General features: G+C 42.7%; 1 protein-coding gene across 2 annotated transcripts in view; it reads right to left on the bottom strand.

The window, feature by feature from the left end:
- ARHGAP26 (Rho GTPase activating protein 26) overlaps positions 1–20,393 on the bottom strand; it is a 588,303-nt gene that overhangs the window by 400,476 nt on the left and 167,434 nt on the right. For both annotated transcript variants that reach the window (XM_077265841.1, XM_077265842.1), the window contains exons 9-11: positions 17,653–17,753; positions 14,592–14,686; positions 10,200–10,278 (exon numbers count right to left, since the gene is read on the bottom strand). In XM_077265841.1, the coding sequence (XP_077121956.1) occupies positions 10,200–10,278; positions 14,592–14,686; positions 17,653–17,753 (275 nt within the window). The remainder of the gene's footprint in view (positions 1–10,199; positions 10,279–14,591; positions 14,687–17,652; positions 17,754–20,393) is intronic.

Consider the following 20,393-nt stretch of genomic DNA (forward strand, 5'->3'; position numbering starts at 1 on the left):
TAGAGCCTAGAATTCCAATTCCTGATTTGTTTTCTGGGGATAGATCTAAGTTTCTGAATTTCAAAAATAATTGTAAACTGTTTCTTGCTTTGAAACCCCGCTCCTCTGGTGACCCCATTCAGCAAGTAAAAATTATTATTTCTTTGTTGCGTGGCGACCCTCAAGACTGGGCGTTCTCCCTTGCGCCAGGAGATCCTGCATTGCTTAATGTAGATGCGTTTTTTCTGGCGCTTGGATTGCTTTATGACGAACCGAATTCAGTGGATCAGGCAGAGAAAATCTTGCTAGCTTTGTGTCAGGGTCAGGATGAAGCGGATATATTGTCAGAAGTTTAGAAAATGGTCTGTGCTTACTCAATGGAATGAGTGTGCCCTGGCAGCAATTTTTAGAAAGGGTCTTTCTGAAGCCCTTAAGGATGTTATGGTGGGATTCCCCACGCCTGCTGGTCTGAATGAATCAATGTCCTTGGCCATCCAAATTGATCGGCGTTTGCGTGAGCGCAAAATTGTGCACCATTTGGCGGTGTCCTCTGAGCAGAGGCCTGAGCTTATGCAATGTGATAGAACTTTGACCAGAACTGAACGGCAAGAACACAGACATCAGAATAGGCTGTGTTTTTACTGTGGTGACTCCACTCATGCTATCTCTGATTGTCCTAAGCGCACTAAGCGGTTCGCTAGGTCTGTCACCATTGGTACTGTACAGCCTAAATTTCTTTTGTCTGTTACTCTGATTTGCTCTTTGTCATCCTACTCGGTTATGGCATTTGTGGATTCAGGCGCTGCCCTGAATTTGATGGACTTGGAGTTTGCCAGGCGCTGTGGTTTTTTCTTGGAGCCTTTGCAGTATCCTATTCCATTAAGGGGAATTGATGCCACGCCGTTGGCCAAGAATAAACCTCAGTACTGGACTCAGTTGACCATGTGCATGGCTCCTGCACATCAGGAAGATATTCGCTTTTTGGTGTTGCATAATTTGCATGATGTGGTCGTGTTGGGTTTGCCTTGGCTACAGGTTCATAATCCAGTATTGGATTGGAAATCAATGTCTGTGTCTAGTTGGGGTTGTCAAGGGGTACATGGCGATGTTCCGTTGGTGTCAATTTCTGCTTCCACTCCTTCTGAAGTCCCTGAGTTTCTGTCGGATTACCAGGATGTATTTGATGAGCCCAAATCCACTGTCCTACCCCCTCATAGGGATTGTGATTGTGCTATAAATTTGATTCCTGGTAGTAAGTTTCCTAAGGGCCGACTTTTCAATTTATCTGTGCCAGAGCACGCCGCTATGCGGAGTTATATAAAGGAGTCCTTGGAGAAAGGGCATATTCGCCCGTCTTCATCACCGTTGGGAGCAGGGTTCTCTTTTGTGGCCAAGAAGGATGGTTCTCTGAGACCCTGTATAGATTACCGCCTTCTCAATAAGATCACGGTCAAATTTCAGAACCCTTTGCCTCTGCTGTCTGATTTGTTTGCTCGGATTAAGGGGGCTAGTTGGTTCACCAAGATAGATCTTCGAGGGGCGTATAATCTTGTGCGTATTAAACAGGGCGATGAATGGAAAACAGCATTTAATACGCCCGAGGGCCATTTTGAGTACCTGGTAATGCCATTCGGGCTTTCAAATGCTCCATCTGTGTTTCAGTCCTTTATGCATGACATCTTCCGAAAGTATCTGGATAGATTCATGATTGTATATTTGGATGATATTTTGGTCTTTTCGGATGATTGGGAGTCTCATGTGAAACAGGTCAGAATGGTATTCCAGGTCCTTCGTGCTAATTCCTTGTTTGTGAAGGGGTCTAAATGTCTCTTCGGAGTTCAGAAGGTTTCCTTTTTGGGCTTCATTTTTTCCCCTTCTACTATCGAGATGGATCATGTTAAAGTTCAGGCCATTTATGATTGGACTCAACCTACATCTGTGAAGAGCCTCCAGAAATTCCTGGGCTTTGCTAATTTTTACCGTCGCTTCATCGCTAATTTTTCTAGTGTGGTTAAACCTTTGACTGATTTGACAAAGAAAGGTGCTGAAGTGGTGAATTGGTCCTCTGCGGCCGCTGAGGCTTTTCAGGAGCTGAAACGTCGTTTTTCTTCGGCCCCTGTGTTGCGTCAGCCAGATGTTTCGCTCCCTTTTCAGGTCGAGGTTGATGCTTCTGAGATTGGAGCAGGGGCTGTTTTGTCTCAAAGAAGTTCTGATGGCTCTGTGATGAAGCCATGTGCCTTCTTTTCTAGAAAGTTTTCGCCTGCTGAGCGTAATTATGATGTTGGCAATCGGGAGCTGCTAGCTATGAAGTGGGCATTCGAGGAGTGGCGACATTGGCTTGAGGGAGCCAAGCACCGCGTGGTGGTCTTGACGGATCACAAAAATCTGACTTATCTCGAGTCTGCCAAGCGGTTGAATCCTAGACAGGCTCGATGGTCGCTGTTTTTCTCCCGTTTCGATTTTGTGGTCTCATACCTTCCAGGTTCTAAGAATGTGAAGGCAGATGCCCTTTCTAGGAGTTTGTGCCTGATTCTCCGGGTGTCCCTGAGCCGGCTGGTATTCTCAAAGCGGGGGTAATTCTGTCTGCCATCTCCCCTGATTTGCGGCGGGTGCTGCAGGAGTTTCAGGCTGATAGACCTGACCATTGTCCAGCGGAGAAACTATTTGTCCCTGATAGATGGACTAGCAGAGTTATTTCTGAGGTTCATTGCTCAGTGTTGGCTGGTCATCCTGGGATTTTTGGGACCAGAGATTTGGTGGCTAGGTCCTTTTGGTGGCCTTCCTTGTCTCGGGATGTGCGTTCTTTTGTGCAGTCCTGTGGGACTTGTGCTCGGGCTAAGCCCTGCTGTTCTCGTGCCAGTGGGTTGCTTTTGCCCTTGCCGGTCCCGAAAAGGCCTTGGACGCATGTTTCCATGGATTTTATTTCAGATCTTCCTATCTCTCAAAGGATGTCTGTCATCTGGGTGGTTTGTGATCGCTTTTCTAAGATGGTCCATTTGGTACCCTTGCCTAAATTACCTTCCTCCTCTGATTTGGTGCCATTATTTTTTCAACATGTGGTTCGTTTGCATGGCATTCCGGAGAACATTGTGTCGGACAGAGGTTCTTAGTTTGTCTCTAGGTTTTGGCGGTCCTTTTGTGCTAAGATGGGCATTGATTTGTCTTTTTCTTCGGCTTTCCATCCTCAAACAAATGACCAGACTTTGGAAACCTATCTGAGATGCTTTGTTTCTGCTGATCAGGATGATTGGGTGACCTTCTTGCCATTGGCTGAGTTCGCCCTTAATAATCGGGCTAGTTCGGCTACTTTGGTTTTGCCTTTTTTTTGCAATTCTGGTTTTCATCCTCGTTTTTCTTCAGGGCAGGTTGAGCCTTCTGACTGTCCTGGTGTGGATTCTGTGGTGGACAGGTTGCAGCAGATTTGGACTCACGTAGTGGACAATCTGACGTTGTCCCAGGAGAAGGCTCAACGTTTCGCTAACCGCCGTCGTTGTGTTGGTCCCCGACTTCGTGTTGGGGATTTGGTTTGGTTGTCTTCTCGTTTTGTTCCTATGAAGGTTTCTTCTCCTAAGTTTAAGCCTCGTTTCATTGGTCCTTATAAGATTTCTGAAATTCTCAACCCGGTGTCATTTCGTTTGGTCCTTCCAGCTTCTTTTGCCATCCATAATGTGTTCCATAGGTCGTTGTTGCGGAGGTACGTGGCGCCTATGGTTACCTCCATTGATCCTCCTGCCCCGGTGTTGGTTGAGGGGGAGTTGGAGTATGTGGTGGAAAAAATTTTGGATTCTCGTATTTCGAGACGGAAGCTTCAGTACCTGGTTAAGTGGAAGGGCTATGGTCAGGAGGATAATTCCTGGGTTGTTGCCTCCGATGTCCACGCTGCCGATTTAGTTTGTGCCTTTCATTTGGCTCGTCCTGATCGGCCTAGGGGCCCTGGTGAGGGTTCGGTGACCCCTCCTCAAGGGGGGGGTACTGTTGTGAATTCCGTTCTCGGACTCCCTCCTGTGGTCATGAATGGTACTTTGGTTAGTTCTGCTCTTGGACTCCCTCTGGTGGCTTTGAGCGGAACTGCTGGTCACTGAGGTTGGCTTTGTCAGCTGCTCTCGTTTATTGCTATGTTGGCTTCCCTATTTAACTCCACTCAGATCGTTACTTCATGCCAGCTGTCAATGTTTCAGTATTGGTTCAGATCTCTCGGACTTCTCTGAGGACCTGTCTACTCCAGCAGAAGCTAAGTCTTTGCTAGTTCATTTGTTGTTACTGCTTCCTGAATATATTTCTTAGTACTGCCAATTTCTAGTCCAGCTTGCTATCATGATATTCCCTTGCTAGCTGGAAGCTCTGGGGTGCAGAGTGGCACCTCCACACCGTAGAGTCGGTGTGGGGAGTCTTTTTGCTTACTCTGCGTGGTTTTTTTGTAATCTTTTGTGCTGACCGCATAGTTCCCTTTTCTATCCTCTGACTATTTAGTGAAGTCTGGCCTCCTCTGCTAAAACCTGTTTCATTCCTGTGTTTGTGACTTTCCTCTTAACTCACAGTCAATATATGTGGGGGGCTGCCTTTACCTTTGGGGAATTTTTCTGAGGCAAGGTTAGGCTTCTATTTCTATCTTTAGGGGTAGTTAGCTCTTAGGCTGTGAAGAGGCGTCTAGGGAGAGTTAGGTACGCTCCACGGCTGTTTCTAGTGTGTGTGTGTGATAGGAGTAGGGTTTGCGGTCAGCAGAGTTCCCACTTTCCCAGAGCTTGTTCCGATTACTAGTTTACTCATCAGGTCATTCCGGGGGCTCCTAACCACCAGGTCCATAACAGGGTTCATTTATTATTTTTTTTATTTTGATCGCTGTGAAATAACCTATCACAGCGATCAAAATGTACCTGGAATGAATCTGCCGGCCGATTCGGCGTGCGCACTGCACATGTGCCCGCCATTTTGGAAGATGGCGGCGCCCATGAAGACGGAAAGACACCGGGAGGGACACCGGAGCTCGGTAAGTATGAGGGGGTGGGATCGGACAGCAGGGGGAGCAGACAGGAGGACAGCAGATGACAGGACAGAGGACGGAGGGGAAGAGATCAGTGGCAGATCGCGGTCTCCAGCCATGGCTGATGCTACTGCAGCATTGGCCATGGCTGGATTGTAATATTTCACCAATTTTCATTGGTGAAATATTACTATCGCTCTGATTGAAATATAATTTTCATTGGTGAAATATTACTATCGCTCTGATTGAAAGTGAAATGTCACTTTCAACAGCCAATCAGAGCGATCGTAGCCACGGGGGGGCGAAGCCTACCCTCCTGGGCTCAAGTACCACTCCCCCTGTCCCTGCATGTCGGGTGAAATTACAGTTAACCCTTTCACCCGATCTACAGGAGCGCAATCCGACCATGATGCATATCCTGCGTCACAGGTCGGATTGGCACAGGTTTTCATGACGCATACGCTGCATCAAAGGTCGGGAAGGGGTTAAGGCCAGTCTGTAATTCCGCCAATTTATCCCTTCCAAGTGCGCCAAATAAGGGTGTAAAATTACACAAAATGAGCAAGAGGGTACACATGCACCTTTCTAATATATGAACATAGGGACCGCCAAATAAACCTACCAAACTGCCCCCAGACAATAGGCATCCCAGGTAAAATTGTCCTGAACTAATGACGCCATTTCTTCACCAAGAGTACCACATGTACACAGACAATTGCTGCAAAAACTAGTGCAGTAAAATGTGAGGTGTATTCCTTAGAACGTACAAAGATTTATGACCGTGACAGTGAAAAATATGAAAATTGTGATTTTTCAAACTTGTGTTACATCAACTGTATAAAAAACAGTGGTACCAAACTACTCACTACCTGCCTAGATAAATACTTTAGGTGGTATAATTTACAAAAAATACATTATGGGGGTTTTCTGCTGCTATTGAACCACACAGGCTCTGCAAAAATGTAAATCTATTCTAAATAGAGCCAAATTTGTGTTCCAAAATTCAAATTGTGCCCCTTCAGTTCCGAGCCCAACCATCAGTCCTAACAGAACTTTTGACTACATGTGGAGTATTGCCTCCCTCGTATGAAAGTGGGTAACAAAATTTGATGCTAAAGCAAGATTTTTGTGAAAATAAATTAACTTTTTCTATATGACGAACTGAACTAATGTCATCAAATTCTGTGTCGTACCCGTGGTTTCAAAATATTCACTATAGCCCTGGATAAAATCCTTGAGGGGTGTAGTTTCCAAAACGGAGTCAGTTGTGGGGGGTTTCTGCTATTTAGGCACCTTAGGAACCCTGCAAATGCGACATTGTGCCTGCCATCTCTTTCAGCCAAATTTGTGTTCTAAAATTAAAATATTGCCCCTTCCGTTCCGAGCCTTGCCATTTGTCTAAATGTTTTGACTACATGTAGGCTTAGGGTTAGTTAGCCTGGCTCCTGAGCAGTGTGGATTCTGCTCAGTCAAGTGTGAAACAGCTGCTGGTGCCACCTCGGGAGTGACTGAATCCTGAAGAGTAGTGAGGGTGAGGTCCATGGTGTTGTGGTGGATTGACATCAGGAATCCCCAGAAAAAGCTGGAGAAGTGACTCCATTAATGCCGCTCACGTTTAGCCTAGTATAAAGAAGGACCTGGTGCTTCTCCGAATCCATAATGCACAGTGGCTCAACAGTGCAGGGACAGCTTCCGTCTTCAGCTGCACTACAGCTTTGAACATTGACCTTCCTGACTGTCCTGAATTTATTGAAGTTTCACAGCTCCCATTTTATCTGTGATAGAGCCACTGTGCTTGATTCTACTTTGTGAAAAGCAAAAAATGTGCCTAAGAACTACCAGGCCGACCGTTGCTACATACCTGCTTGCTACGCCCAGTGCTGTTCTTCCCGGAATAGAGCATTCACAGACCGCTCCTGTTGGGGACACAACTGCCTCTGCTGACAGCACATGGACAGACTGGAGGCTTCTTTTCCACCCTGTCTGTTGACTAGGCGTGGCTTCTAATGTCATTTTGATTTTGACGGTCGGCTCCCCCAGTTAGGTAGTGGGAATTCAGCTGTCAATTAGAATGACGTAGAAGTCTTGCCATGTCAACAGAGAGGAGCGGAAAAAAAAGCTGTCGACGTGACATGAGCAGCAGCAGAGGCAGCTGAATCGATGGCAGGAGCCATCGCTCTGTACCAGCGATGAATAGCACTGGGCACAACAGGCAGATAGTTATTAACTTAGTGCTAAAGCACATTTTTTACTTTTCACAAAGTCTCGAATATCTAATTTAAATCTTCTGGAACACTGGCCCCTGCTGGTGTTTAACTGAAACATAGCCTATTCATTAGACAATTAATCTACTCATTGTGAACCAAGACTGTTTCCTGATTCACATTTTCAGCCGTTAATATATTTCTGAAGTTGGTCTCCGCTTTTACCAGTTCAATCTGGAAGACAACTGACATTGCAATGGCAAATACAAAGAAAATTGAAAACTGGTTGAAAGATCTGTAGGGTGCAAAAGTCTTAACACCATTCATCAACATCAAGAGAACACAGAGTTCCCACACAACCAGAGCCTCCTGGTAGCCCTCCTAGGGCATTATTGGCCTGACTATTGCATTTCTGTAATAGAGATTCCATTCTCAGGGCTATCTGCCTGAAGGGTGAAGCGCTGTTCAACAACAACCGTGTCTCCTTTTACCAGGATTTCTCAGTCACTGTCAGAAAACAACATACTCAATTTGCTGAAGTCCGTGCCAAGCTGCGAGAGACGGGGTATAAATACTCTATGTTATTCCCTGTTATTTCTTCATATCTCTTGCCAATGAGCTAGTGTGGGTTGAAGCTGCTCCTCATACTCCACGTCAGAATAATTGAGGGAAAAGGTTCCCACTTTTCTGGCTTCTTCATCTATGGCTGTGTTGACTTTTGGTTACAGAGAGCTCCAGTGGGTGTACTGATTAGGTTTAGCTTACCCAAATCCTAAATTATTTAACCCTTATTTACCTTTACCTCTAGGGTCACAGATTTGGGACTTTCAGTGACTGCTAGGTATTATGAGGAGCTTACTGATGGATTCCTAAGATAGACTTTTTTTTTTAAAGATTTATGTTTTTTCTGTGCTAAAAAAAAAATAATTATAATGACACGGAAATCCACAGAAGTTCCCGGCACGGCATGCTCCATTAGTTACAATTAGTCAATAAATATATTCCACTATAAAAAGTCCTCTATACAAATAGCGATTTTGTCATGTACTATGCCACATGTCCCTGCGGCCTAGTGTATGTTGGCCTCACCTCAAGGGAATTGCGCATAAGAACAAGAGAGCACGTGAGGGACATTAAAGCGGCTTGAGTGTCGTTGGATCATTACGTTAGATACCATGACCCCCGCAGGGTTGAATGAAAAAATTAGTTTCTCTTCCTTCCTGTAATCCGGTGCGTCTGTCCGGGGATTCCCTTTGCTACATGGCGTTATTTTCATTATATGTTCATCTGGAGTCGTTGTTTTTATTATTTAATTTAATCTGTGTGTGTTTTTTCATTGACTTTTATTAGTGATCATTATATTGGACAAAGTATCTTGGATTTTGAAACCACACCATCTCCCAACTATGACCGGCATCCTGCGGACAAGTGACGCTATTTTGGCTTTTATATCACCTGCATTTGATATGCGATAGCATGCGACCAGGAACATCCATGGATCTATAATTGTGCCTACTGTATATTGTTTTCCATGATTGTAATTGAATTACTGCATTGTGATACCATTATTATTATTGTCTTTTATCTATACATGTATTCTATGCAAATTACCTGCATTTTTCTGTGTCCTGGCTGCTGCCTTTAGCCAATATGGCGGTCAGGTCGCTTCCTGCCGTGGGTAGCGCATACCTCTTTTGCACACGCTTGTGACTTGGGCTTCTCCCTTTATGGGTATATTTACTTATCCATTACTTGTCAATGGTGTGGTGATTTCACCGCACTTTACATCCACTGAGGAGGTAGCCGCTTGATATTATGTGTATCTTGCCCATTTATCGTTGTTGAGGCTACTCATTTATATGCTGTTCATGCAATACTATTAATATATGTATATTTTTTATATCTGTTGAGTATCCCGTTGTTACGGATAGCCTTTCACTGTCTGTTTGCATCATCATTTGATTGACCTGTCCAGTGACTTTGGTTTTATTGTTTGCACTTACTGTTTGCCTGTTTTGTACTTAAATATTAATAAAGTTGTATTTACATATTTCTAAAGTACCTCTATGGCAAATAGGGGCGCCTGGAAGAAGCAGAGGGCGAAACGCGCGTCGGGGTGCCAGAGGAGGACATCCACTATACGGGCACTCACTTGGTAAGGTGTTGGCTGTTTATTTCACTGGATAGAGCTTTCACCAGGTCGTTATCTTGGTACTTATAGCGGTTCTCATCAGTTTATAATTTGAGATGCTATTTTTTGCACTTGTTATAAATAGATCTGATGGGTATCAGAGGGATGTACTTATGTGCTTTAGGTGTTATAGTCCAAGCTAATTGTATAGTCCAGCTTTCCTTGCCAGCTGTTATTGATTTCATTGGTATTTATTGATTAATCTATATGTGCTAGTCTGTGGGTGGATGTTCCCCTCTGATTTGGGGCTATTGTCCATGTTAAAATATTGTTGAAGTGGTTATATGCATCTTTTATATGTTTCTAATAAATGTTAAATTTTAAATGATTACATAATTGGTGAGCTTTATTGAGTCGACTACTTATCAGTGGTTGCTCTAGTGTTATATTATTTGCAAAGCTACAGGAAAGGCAATGAGGCACATCAATGGCAAGAAGTATCCTTTCAATGTACAGTAATTATTGATCTCACCATACACAGGTAGCAGAAAAGGCATCTTTATCATGTAGTTAAGATGGTTGGAATTAAGAGATGAATTAATTTAAAGTAAAGATGATCAATTCTGTACTTCCAAGATACATTTTGATTTTTAATCTAAAATCATATTTTTAATACATATAAACTAACAAATTAACATAATTGGGATTTCTGATAAACCATCATTGTTTGACTGAGATCATTTAAATGGAATAACGAAGAGAAAATATTATTGACTTCGTAAATAAATGTATATCTGATTTTCACAGTGCAAGATTTCATATATAAAACATCTAATGAATTAAAGAGATGACCCACAGTGTCAATTTAATTACGGTAATTCCTGGTACATAAAACACTACTTACTGGTTCTCGACCATCCATGGCTTCCATCCATAGCCGTCTGTCCTCCTCGGAAAGAGCCTGCATGGTGATCGTAGTAGATCTATAAAAAGGACAGAAAAAAATTAAATAGTTCACCATACAACACAGGAGGTGATACAAATCACACAGACAAGACTCCCTATAGCCAGAAAGCAATGATGTTGTTGCCCACCTGTCAAGTGGATTGCCAAAATGCACAAAACATGTTTTGAAGGGAATGTCCTCAATTGCTACTAGTTAAAGGAAGCTAACAGTTGGGACTGTGGGAGTATGGATCCAGAGCCAGCACAGCACCGAAGGCAAAATCTTTGTCATCTAGCGGGAAATGTAAATTATATAGCACAGTTTTGACATTTTAACAAGGTTTAGGAATTTCAGACATCTGGCTTTACAGAATTACAATGCTGTATAATTTACAAATACATCAATTGGCCTTTTACAGATTTACGGAACAGCTCCTGCCTTATAGCTGTAACTACAGGGATTAACATGAAGGAAAAACTCATAACATACATACACTGCTCAAAAAAATAAAGGGAACACTTAAACAAAAGAATATAACTCCAAGTAAATCAAACGTCTGTGAAATCAAACTGTCCACTTAGGAAGCAACACTGATTGACAATCAATTTCACATGCTGTTGTGCAAATGGAATAGACAATAGCTGGAAATTATTGGCAATTATCAAGACACCCTCAATAAAGGAGTGGTTCTGCAGGTGGGGACCATAGACCACATCTCAGTACCAATGCTTTCTGGCTGATGTTTTGGTCACTTTTGAATGTTGGCTGAGCTTTTACACTCGTGGTAGCATGAGATGGAGTCTACAACCTACACAAGTGGCTCAGGTAGTGCAGCTCATCCAGGATGGCACATCATGGCGAGCTGTGGCAAGAAGGTTTGCTGTGTCTGTCAGCGTAGTGTCCAGAGGCTGGAGGCACTACCAGGACACAGGCCAGTACACCAGGAGACGTGGAGGGGGTCGTAGGAGGGCAACAACCCAGCAGCAGGATCACTACCTCAGCCTTTGTGCTAGGAGGTACAGTAGGAGCACTGCCAGAGCCCTGCAAAATGACCTCCAGCAGGCCACAAATATACATGTGTCTGCACAAACGGTTAGAAACCGACTCCATGAGGATGGTCTAAGTGCCCAACGTCCACAGATGGGGGTTGTGCTCACAGCCCAACACCATGCAGGACGATTGGCATTTACCACAGAACACAAGGAATGGCAAATTTGCCACTGGCGTCCTTTGTTCTTCACAGATGAAAGAAGGTTCACACTGAGCACATGTGACAGACGTGAGAGTCTGGAGACGCCGTGGAGAGCGATCTGCTGCCTGCAACATCCTTCAGCATGACCGGTTTGGCAGTGGGTCAGTAATGGTGTGGGGTGGCATTTCTTTGGAGGGCCGCACAGCCCTCCATGTGCTCGCCAGAGGTAGCCTGACTGCCAGTAGGTACCGAGATGAGATCCTCAGATCCCTTGTCAGACCATATGCTGGTGCGGCTGGCCCTGGGTTCCTCCTAATGCAGGACAATGCCAGACCCTCATGTGGCTGGAGTGTGTCAACAGTTCCTGCAAGATGAAGGCATTGAAGCTATGGACTGACCCGTCCGTTCCACAGACCTGAATCCGATTGAACACATCTGGGACATCATGTCTAACACCATCCACCAACGTCACGTTGCACCACAGACTGTCCAGGAGTTGCCGGATGCTTTAGTCCAGGTCTGGGAGATCCCTCAGGAGACCATCCTCCACCTCATCAGGAGCATGCCCAGGTGTTGTAGGTAGGTCATACAGGCACGTGGAGGCCACACACACTACTGAACATCATTTCCTTGTCTTGAGGCATTTCCACTGAAGTTGATCAGCCTGTAATTTGATTTTCCACTTTGATTTTGAGTATCATTCCAAATCCAGACCTCCGTGGGATATTCATTTTGATTTACATTGATCAGTTTTGTGGTTTATTGTTCTCAACACATTCCACTATGTAATGAATAAAAATCTGCAACTGGAATATTTCATTTAGTGATATCTAGGATGTGGGATTTTAGTGTTCCCTTTATTTTTTTGAGCAGTGTATATACACATATATATATACACACACATTTGTCCCAGCTCAATTACCCTCTTTTTAGTGTGCGGCTAGACTGTCTTCCTTAAAGTCGACACTAGTAAACACTAGTTTTTTGCTGCTGTGCAAAAAATCTGCTGCTTAGGTGCAGAATCAATGCTTTTCTCTAAACACAAAAAAAAAAGTTTTAGAACCTGTCAGATCTTTGCTGATGGCTCTGATTGCTCTCTGTCCTCACTCCCCTTCTCTTATTATTAATGGGAGGCTAGTACACAACAGAAGAGAGCAGTAGCAGACACAGACAGGAGAGGGTCCCTATGCAAGAACATTACATTGGCCCTTTGCAGCTCAAGAGCTCATTATACTGCACATTTCCACATGCTATGGAGGTGGATGTGGGTCCCCGTGTGGCTGCACAAGTTGCACCAATGGTATGACCATGCCTGGATCAAAGTACTGAAAAGGGGAAAACAATGTATGTTCTCAGGGAGGACATCAAAAACTGTAGATAAGGAGGAAACGCATAAAGGGGAAAACAGTCCATAGAAGCTGTACTGATACATGAGTGATTTGAGACAGCAGCATCCTGGATACACAGACCCCTGATCCAGCCTCTATTACTAGGGGGAGCATACCCACTTGAGTAAAACCTGAAACTTGGTTCATGCTGCAAACTGCATAACAGAGTCTGGATTTGCTACAGCTGCATCAGTAGCATTTATTAGTCCCATTATTCCATTTGCCACAGCGGTTGCAGTCAGACACCCTCACTGTTCAGCTATATACCCTCTGGCTGGATGTAAGTACATAGAAGAAAGCTGTACTTTGTAGCTCTAGTTAGTATGTAGCGGGTGCTCCATGTACTGCAAAACTGCTACTATTCAATAGAATAATGTGTTTACATGCAGCCAACACAGGACCTTACAGCAGCGAATCAGTGGGATTGCAGGGTGTCACCGATCTGACATTGATTACCTACCCCATCGATAGGTCATCGTTGTCTGGTAAACCGACAACCCCTTTAATTCCAGTTGCCACAGACAACCTATGGGATCAACTGAACACAGAGACTCATCAAAAATCAGTGTGTGAACCTGAAAATGCTCTTATGTCTGAATACAGACACACTCAATGAGGCCGTAAAAAGGGCCTCAACAACATATAAGCACCCATATAAACACATTTAGTTCGACAGATGTCCACATCGTTTGGTTGTGTCTGTGCAAGAGAAGTTCTGTTTCAAAAAAGCAAGTTCATACTAGCATAATAATACATGGAAAAATTATTAACACAGATTTTAGACCTTCACCCCCCACCCAAAAAAAAAAAACATAGAAGATGGATGTTGCTATGGATACAACTCAATGGAGACGGGATGGGGAGGAGCTAGTGCAGAGCTCCTCCCCCTCTCATCTACCTAGAATCTTATCAGTAACAGCCGCCATCTCCTCTCTCAGGAATGGGACAGTCGGTCTTCACTAAATACAGATTTTACCTCAGAATGGTAAATTTTAACAATGATTGATCAATCCTGGCAGAGAAAGCAGATTTTTCTGATAACAAAGTGTTTAATTTCATGTGCACTTTTGATTCATGAAATACAAATTAAAACGATGATTACTCTAACTCTGAAAAGCTGAGAGCTTCAGAGAGCGACATATTTTAATAGCTGCTGTGGCCAAAGCTGCACGGGTGACTAGTCGGAAAGGCTAGGCCCTGGCAGCTTCTCTCCACAGCTGCCCTGGAGTGACAGGTCTGCATTCATGTATAAGGAGAGACCCATCACTCAAGGGGAGTGGGTGGGGAGAAACTACCAGGGACCCGCCTGTCAGACTCGTCTCCCATGCAGCTCGGTCCCTGGCGGAAATCATGCAGATGATGTCTGACACATGCTGCCTGCGGATCGGGGGCGTCATGTATCACCTGTGTCAGGTTTCCCATCACTTCCTGTTGCTCTTTGTTTACAGGGCTGCAGTAGCAATGTAATTCTGTCTACAACATGTGACCACTGTAGCCAATCAATGGACTCCGTCATCTCATAGGTTGACATGACAAGCCCTTTAAGGCCTGTTTAATGCGACCATATTTTATGCTCAGTATAAGGGTCACAATGTGTGTCTTCTGACAACCCAAAAGCCTGACAATGGTGGTCAGGAGACGGGCTGCTGGTGTGTGCATTGTGATCTATATGGAGTATAAAATATGAAAGGGCCTAAATGTAAGGAAATAACTGTCAACCTTTAACCTGCATCATGTACTGTACTATGAATATTCACAAATTGCACCTACCGATCAACAAGTTCAACATCAAAACAAAACCTCTTCTCGATAGAGTCTGTCTTTCTTCGTATGCAGGACTTCAGGAACACAACTTCCTCCTCTCCCTGAAAACATAAAGACAGTTTGACATTGATAAAAATGGTAAATGAAGTCAGAATACATTGTGCAATACGGAACTTTACTGACAAAGAACGTAGTGAAGGCTACCAGAACCAAATCAGGAGACTGTTAGCAGGCTCTTCCATCCAGCGAGAATGGAAATTTGGGAGAAGAAATATTGTGTTTTTTAGCCTGCAATTCGTTATTGAAGATGTATTGCTTATTCTTATAATTCAGATATAGGCGTTCTGTGTGCCCCCAACCATCAGAATACAGAAATGCTTCTGTGTCTGCCTTATGGCAAATCGAACATGAAGTCAAAAAGCAGCCGTAGCCTTGGCTTCCTGTTGATGTTCAATATGTCTGAAGGCGTTGGCAGTGAAGCCAGCATGGGTTGGGCACAGGGCTCGTGTGATGGTACAACCTCCTGTGAGCCCCGGGAATGTGAGTGCTAACACCGCTGGAACAGCGCTGGGACGGAAGGTTAGTAGAAGTGTTTTTACTTTATCGATGGAGAATGAGAAGGAGTTGTCCTAGTAGTGCACTAGTGAATCTGTCAGCAGGTTTGGGCTACCTCATCTGAGAGCAGCCCGATGTAGACAAAGAGAAGCTATATCCAATGAGGTATCACTTTGTTTACTGAGTGCAGCAGTTCTGACACAATCAGTTTTAGATTGCCTAAAGAGACTACTGAAGAAAATAAAAAGTGCAAAGAAAAGGTTTTTAAAAATAATAAAAAAATAAAATAAAAACTATAAAAAGTTCAGATCACCCCCATTTTGCCCCATTCAATATAAAACAATTTAAAAAAAATCAAAACACACATATTTTGTATTGCAGAGGTCAGAAACGCAGATCTATAAAAAGTAAAAAGAATTAAACTAATCGGTAAACGAGAAAAAAAACATCAAAAGGTCAGAACTTTTTTGGTCGCAGCAACATTACAATAAAATGTAATAACAGGAGATCAAAATATCGTATCTACCCCAAAGTAGTATAGATAAAAAACGTCAGCTCGGCACGCAAAAAAAATAAGCCCTCACCCAGATCCCGAAAAACGGAGACGTTACGGGTCTCGGAAAATGGCCCTTTTTTTTTTTTTTCAACCACTTAAATAAAAAAGAACCTGTACATGTATACATGTTTGGTATCTGCGAACTTGTAATGACCTGGAGAATCATAACGGCAGGTCAGTTTTAGCATTTAGTGAACATGGTGAAAAAAAAATTGGTGGTATTGCATTTTTTTTTGCAATTTCACGACACTTGGAATTTTTTTCCCTGTTTTTCCAGTACACTATATAGTAAAACCAATGTGTCGTTCAAAAGTAAACTCGTCTACAAGAAACAATCTCTCATACAGCAATATTGACGGAAAAATAAAAGTTATGGCTCTGGGAAGCAGGGGAATCAAAAAACAAAAACAGAATTTTTAATTTTTCCCTCTACAGTAAATCTTAAATTTCCTAGTCATTAGCAGTAGTGATGAGCGAGTATGCTTGTTACTCGAGTTTTCAGAGCATGCTCGGGTGATCTCCAAGTATTTTGGGCGTGCTTGTATATTATGATTGAGTCCCCGCAGCTGCATGATTTGCAGCTGTTAGACAACCTGAACACATGCAGGGATAGCCTGTTTGTTAGGGAATCCCCATATGTATTCAGGCTGTCTAGCACTCGCAAATCATGCAGCTGCGGGAACACAAACATAACCTACAAGCACGCCGAAATACTCAGAGACCGCCCGAGCATGCTCGGAAAACTCGAGTAACAAGCACACTCGCTCATCACTAATTAGCAGTTTTGTTGTCTACAGAGGCAAACAGGAAATAACTGGCAACCATTTCCCACAGGGGTTTTCAGAGATTCCTAGACTCACAAAGCTGCCTACATATGCACCAAGTCCCACACTCCTGTATCTTGGCATAACTAAGCAGTCTTGTCATTTATTAGTATGGGAAAGTTTGGTGACAATCCCTATGGGAACGGTAATACTGTAGAAATCTGTTATTTTTAGAGAACAGAGAAAACAAGAGAAATTGCTAATATACAACTTAGGAGAGGAAAACAGGGAAAATCAGATATTGTTCAACAGCAAGAAGGAACAAGTCTCTATTGTAGTGATGTATATTATCACCTTTCGTGGTTACATTTTATTAAGAATTTTCTTAGCTTGGCAATGTACAATGCACAAGGCACACATCATTATGCTTTTTGCCTAAATGGGTTAATCAATGGATAGATAGTGGAGTAAAACCGTTAGTCAGGATCCTGGCCCAGCAGCCACGTAGATACTCAGTGCCCGCCTGACAAGAGCCCTGTGATCTGCCTACTACCTCTGCTGGCATTATGGGTGCTGCTTCTGATTAGAAGGCTTTGTGATATCCTGGAGTGACGCTTGTCATGATGACATGGTGCTATTAATTAGAAATGGAACCCATGATGCCAGCAGATAAAAGGAAGTTTGATTCTTGGTCCTGCTGCCTCATAAGAGTGTCATGGAACTGGACCAGGATCCTATGAATTGTTTGACTCAACTGTAGGATATTTGCATTGTTAGAAATTTCCTCTCTGTTGTAGTTTAAATTCTACAATTTTAGGAAACCGGTGGTGCGAGATATTGGCCACAATTCATGAAAGTGTTTACACCAGAAAATTGGGGTAAAATACTTTGAAAAGTCTACAAATTTTTGAGCAATTGTAATATGGTTTTCACGCAACTTATGGGCAACACCGCCAAAATAGGGGGAGCTGGGGAAGAACCAGGGTGGAATGACGAAAAGACTACATACATTTTATGAGGTCCATTTATGACTTGCTTGGACCCAGTATATCCTAAATGCAATTGCTTTTGTGAAACCTGCATTTTATAACTTCCCCCTGAATGTGAGCCCAATGAAAGATACATCATACGGTATTCTCTATTTAATTTTGAGATGTACATCTTGATCAAAGTAATATATTATTTAACTTACCACTTTACCCCCTGACTTCTGGTCAAAAGGGACAATGGTGATCTGCTTAGTATCTCGCTGATAGGTGCAGTAATGTTTAACCCAAGACGTTCCAAAGTGTCCTGCAATGAGGTGACAAATATGAATTAGCAAAAACAAAAAAAAACAAAAAAAAAACAAAAAAAAATTAAAAAAAAGGAGTAGGACGCTCTAACTCTCTACTATACTTTAGCCTTCAACCCTAAACTATAGTCCATAAGACTAGCACAAAGACAGCTCTGGTTTACATGTCCCAATTCGTGTGCACGTTAATCTACAACAATTTAAATGAGTGTGAATAAGCATGTGTTTTCTACCTGCAGTCCAAAAATTATTTGTAGTGGGGGTCAAAATTTGCTTTTTATTTCCAGTAGAGCAAACAAGAGTAAACTGCCTTCCAGAGATATGCTCAGATGAGAGTATAAAGAAAATTTGGATGCAATGATCACACAATACCGGTCACCATTATAGTTCAGTCATCACAAAATCATAAGTAATAAAAATACTAGCACAAAATCTTGTGTTGATCTTGCAAATACAGAAGTAAAAACTTCATAGAGTTTTCCCAAAACATTCTCCACAGGATGTAAGCTCACTCCCACGTTTCAGTGGGTTAGAGGCCAACATTACAACTCATGTAGAAAAATATTTAGAATTGAGAGTCCTCAGTGGTTGATACCTTTTAATGGCTAACTGAAAAGATGGTAACAAATTGCAAGCTTTCGAGACTACATACATAGTTGAACTAATGAACTTGCCCCTCAGACCATGTGGGGTCATCACAACAGAACGAGACCCTAATCACAGGACAATAAAACAATCCTTATCTAAGAATTGGCCCAATATTTATGGACGTAACTGTTTATCACCCATGGTAATTATGCTTCATGTCACCTAGCTTATCCATGGTTTTTTTTCCCCTCCTTTTTTTTTTTTTTTTTTCTCTATATTATGTTGTGCATAAATATGTGATTCTTCAGAATTTGTTTTAGTCTTTGCCTGATGAAGAGACGTATGTAGTCTCGAAAGCTTGCAATTTGATACCATCTTTTCAGTTAGCCACTAAAAGGTATCAACCACTGAGGACTCTCAATTCTAAATATTTTTCTATCTACTGGCTAACACGGTACCAAGATATATTTCTTTCCTGTAACTCATGTAGATTTACTCTTTTTTTTATAGCTTTCACTTCACTCTGTAGATTGAGCTGGATGACAAACTCCTGTATATTGCCAGAACGATATGAACAAGCAAAAACCTTTAAAAAATTAATACATTAAAAAATTAATATATTAAAACTTAGAAAGATATTAAAGGCATAGACTTTTTAACTCAAAAAAGAACCATGAAGTAAGTCAAGACACTTCTAACTCAAGTTTTGGCAATTTAGTAGTAACGTATATACTCGTGTATAAGCAGAGTTTTTCAGCACCTTTTTTTGCTGAAAATGCCCCCCTCCCCCCCCCCCCCAGCTTATACACGAGTCATTGTCCCAGAAGCCGGAAGCGGAGGGGGAGCCGCGGGTCACAGAAGGGAGCCGGCGGCTGCAACTGTGCAACTGCTAAAGAGAAATGAATATTCATTGCACTGGCACGCATAGCACGCACAGTTACAGACGCCGGCTTCCAACAGCTGTAACTCACTCCGGTGAGTGGAGTGAGGTGAATATTCATTACCTTAATGAGCGGGTACACATGATCGCTCAGCCGCAGGAGCCGCTGAAAGCCGGAAAAAGATGCTGCGAGGGCACGCAGGGAAGGTAAGTAGGAATTTTTAAAATGCTTTTCTCATGGGGGAGCATGCATTCAAGGATAGGGATGAGGAGCCATGCATACCCAGACAGGGATGAGGAGCCATGCAGACAAGGACGGGGATAAGGAGCCATGCAGACAAGGACGGGGATAAGGAGCCATGCATAGAAGGATGGGGATATGGAGCCATGCATACCAGGACAGGAATGAGGAGTCAATATGTTTTCCCAGTTTTTCATGGCAAAATTAGGTGCCTTGGCTTATACTCGGGTTGACTTATACACGAGTATATATGGTAAGCTTTTTCATACAGTGCCAATTCAATCCACAATAATTTACAGTTTAGATAGCAAATGTAAAAGTCAAATCAGTAACAAAGAAAAAAAAAAACTCAAACAAAAACAAAATATCACAAAATAGGAATGATATGAAGGGAAAGAAAAAATGCTTGTATTGCACGGTCCAGCCATCTTCTAAAGCAGCATGGGCCAGGATGGCCAACCTGACTTTTTATTTTTTTCTGGACAGCTTATCAAATAATCATGGACAGACAATATTTATACAGACACCTTGGAAAACGATTAATCATCAGACATCATCTGCATTCACTGTAAAATTATAATTTCAGTCAAAAGAATCTGGAAAAATTTCTTCAGCCTCAAAAAAAAAAAAATGTTTTTAATAAATCTCCAAATTTGTGATTTATTTCAATATACCGTACTTAATTTCCTTATTTTGTTCCCTTCCATCCCAAACACTATGCCCCAGTGCTGTTTCAATGCTTCATTCATGCACCTTATAGAAGATGCTTTCAACTGTTGCTCGGCAATACCAATAAGCTATATTTGGTCTGTGTATGGGATATTCCTGGCCTAAGGATGGAGTGGGAAGCAGGCAAAGACAGCACAATTCTTATACTCTAAGATTATCAGCATACTAGATATAAACATTTAAAGGGAACCTATCACCCCG

This window comes from Ranitomeya variabilis, chromosome 5 (assembly GCF_051348905.1).
Source record: "Ranitomeya variabilis isolate aRanVar5 chromosome 5, aRanVar5.hap1, whole genome shotgun sequence".
In the NCBI taxonomy this organism is placed as follows: Eukaryota; Metazoa; Chordata; class Amphibia; order Anura; family Dendrobatidae; genus Ranitomeya; species Ranitomeya variabilis.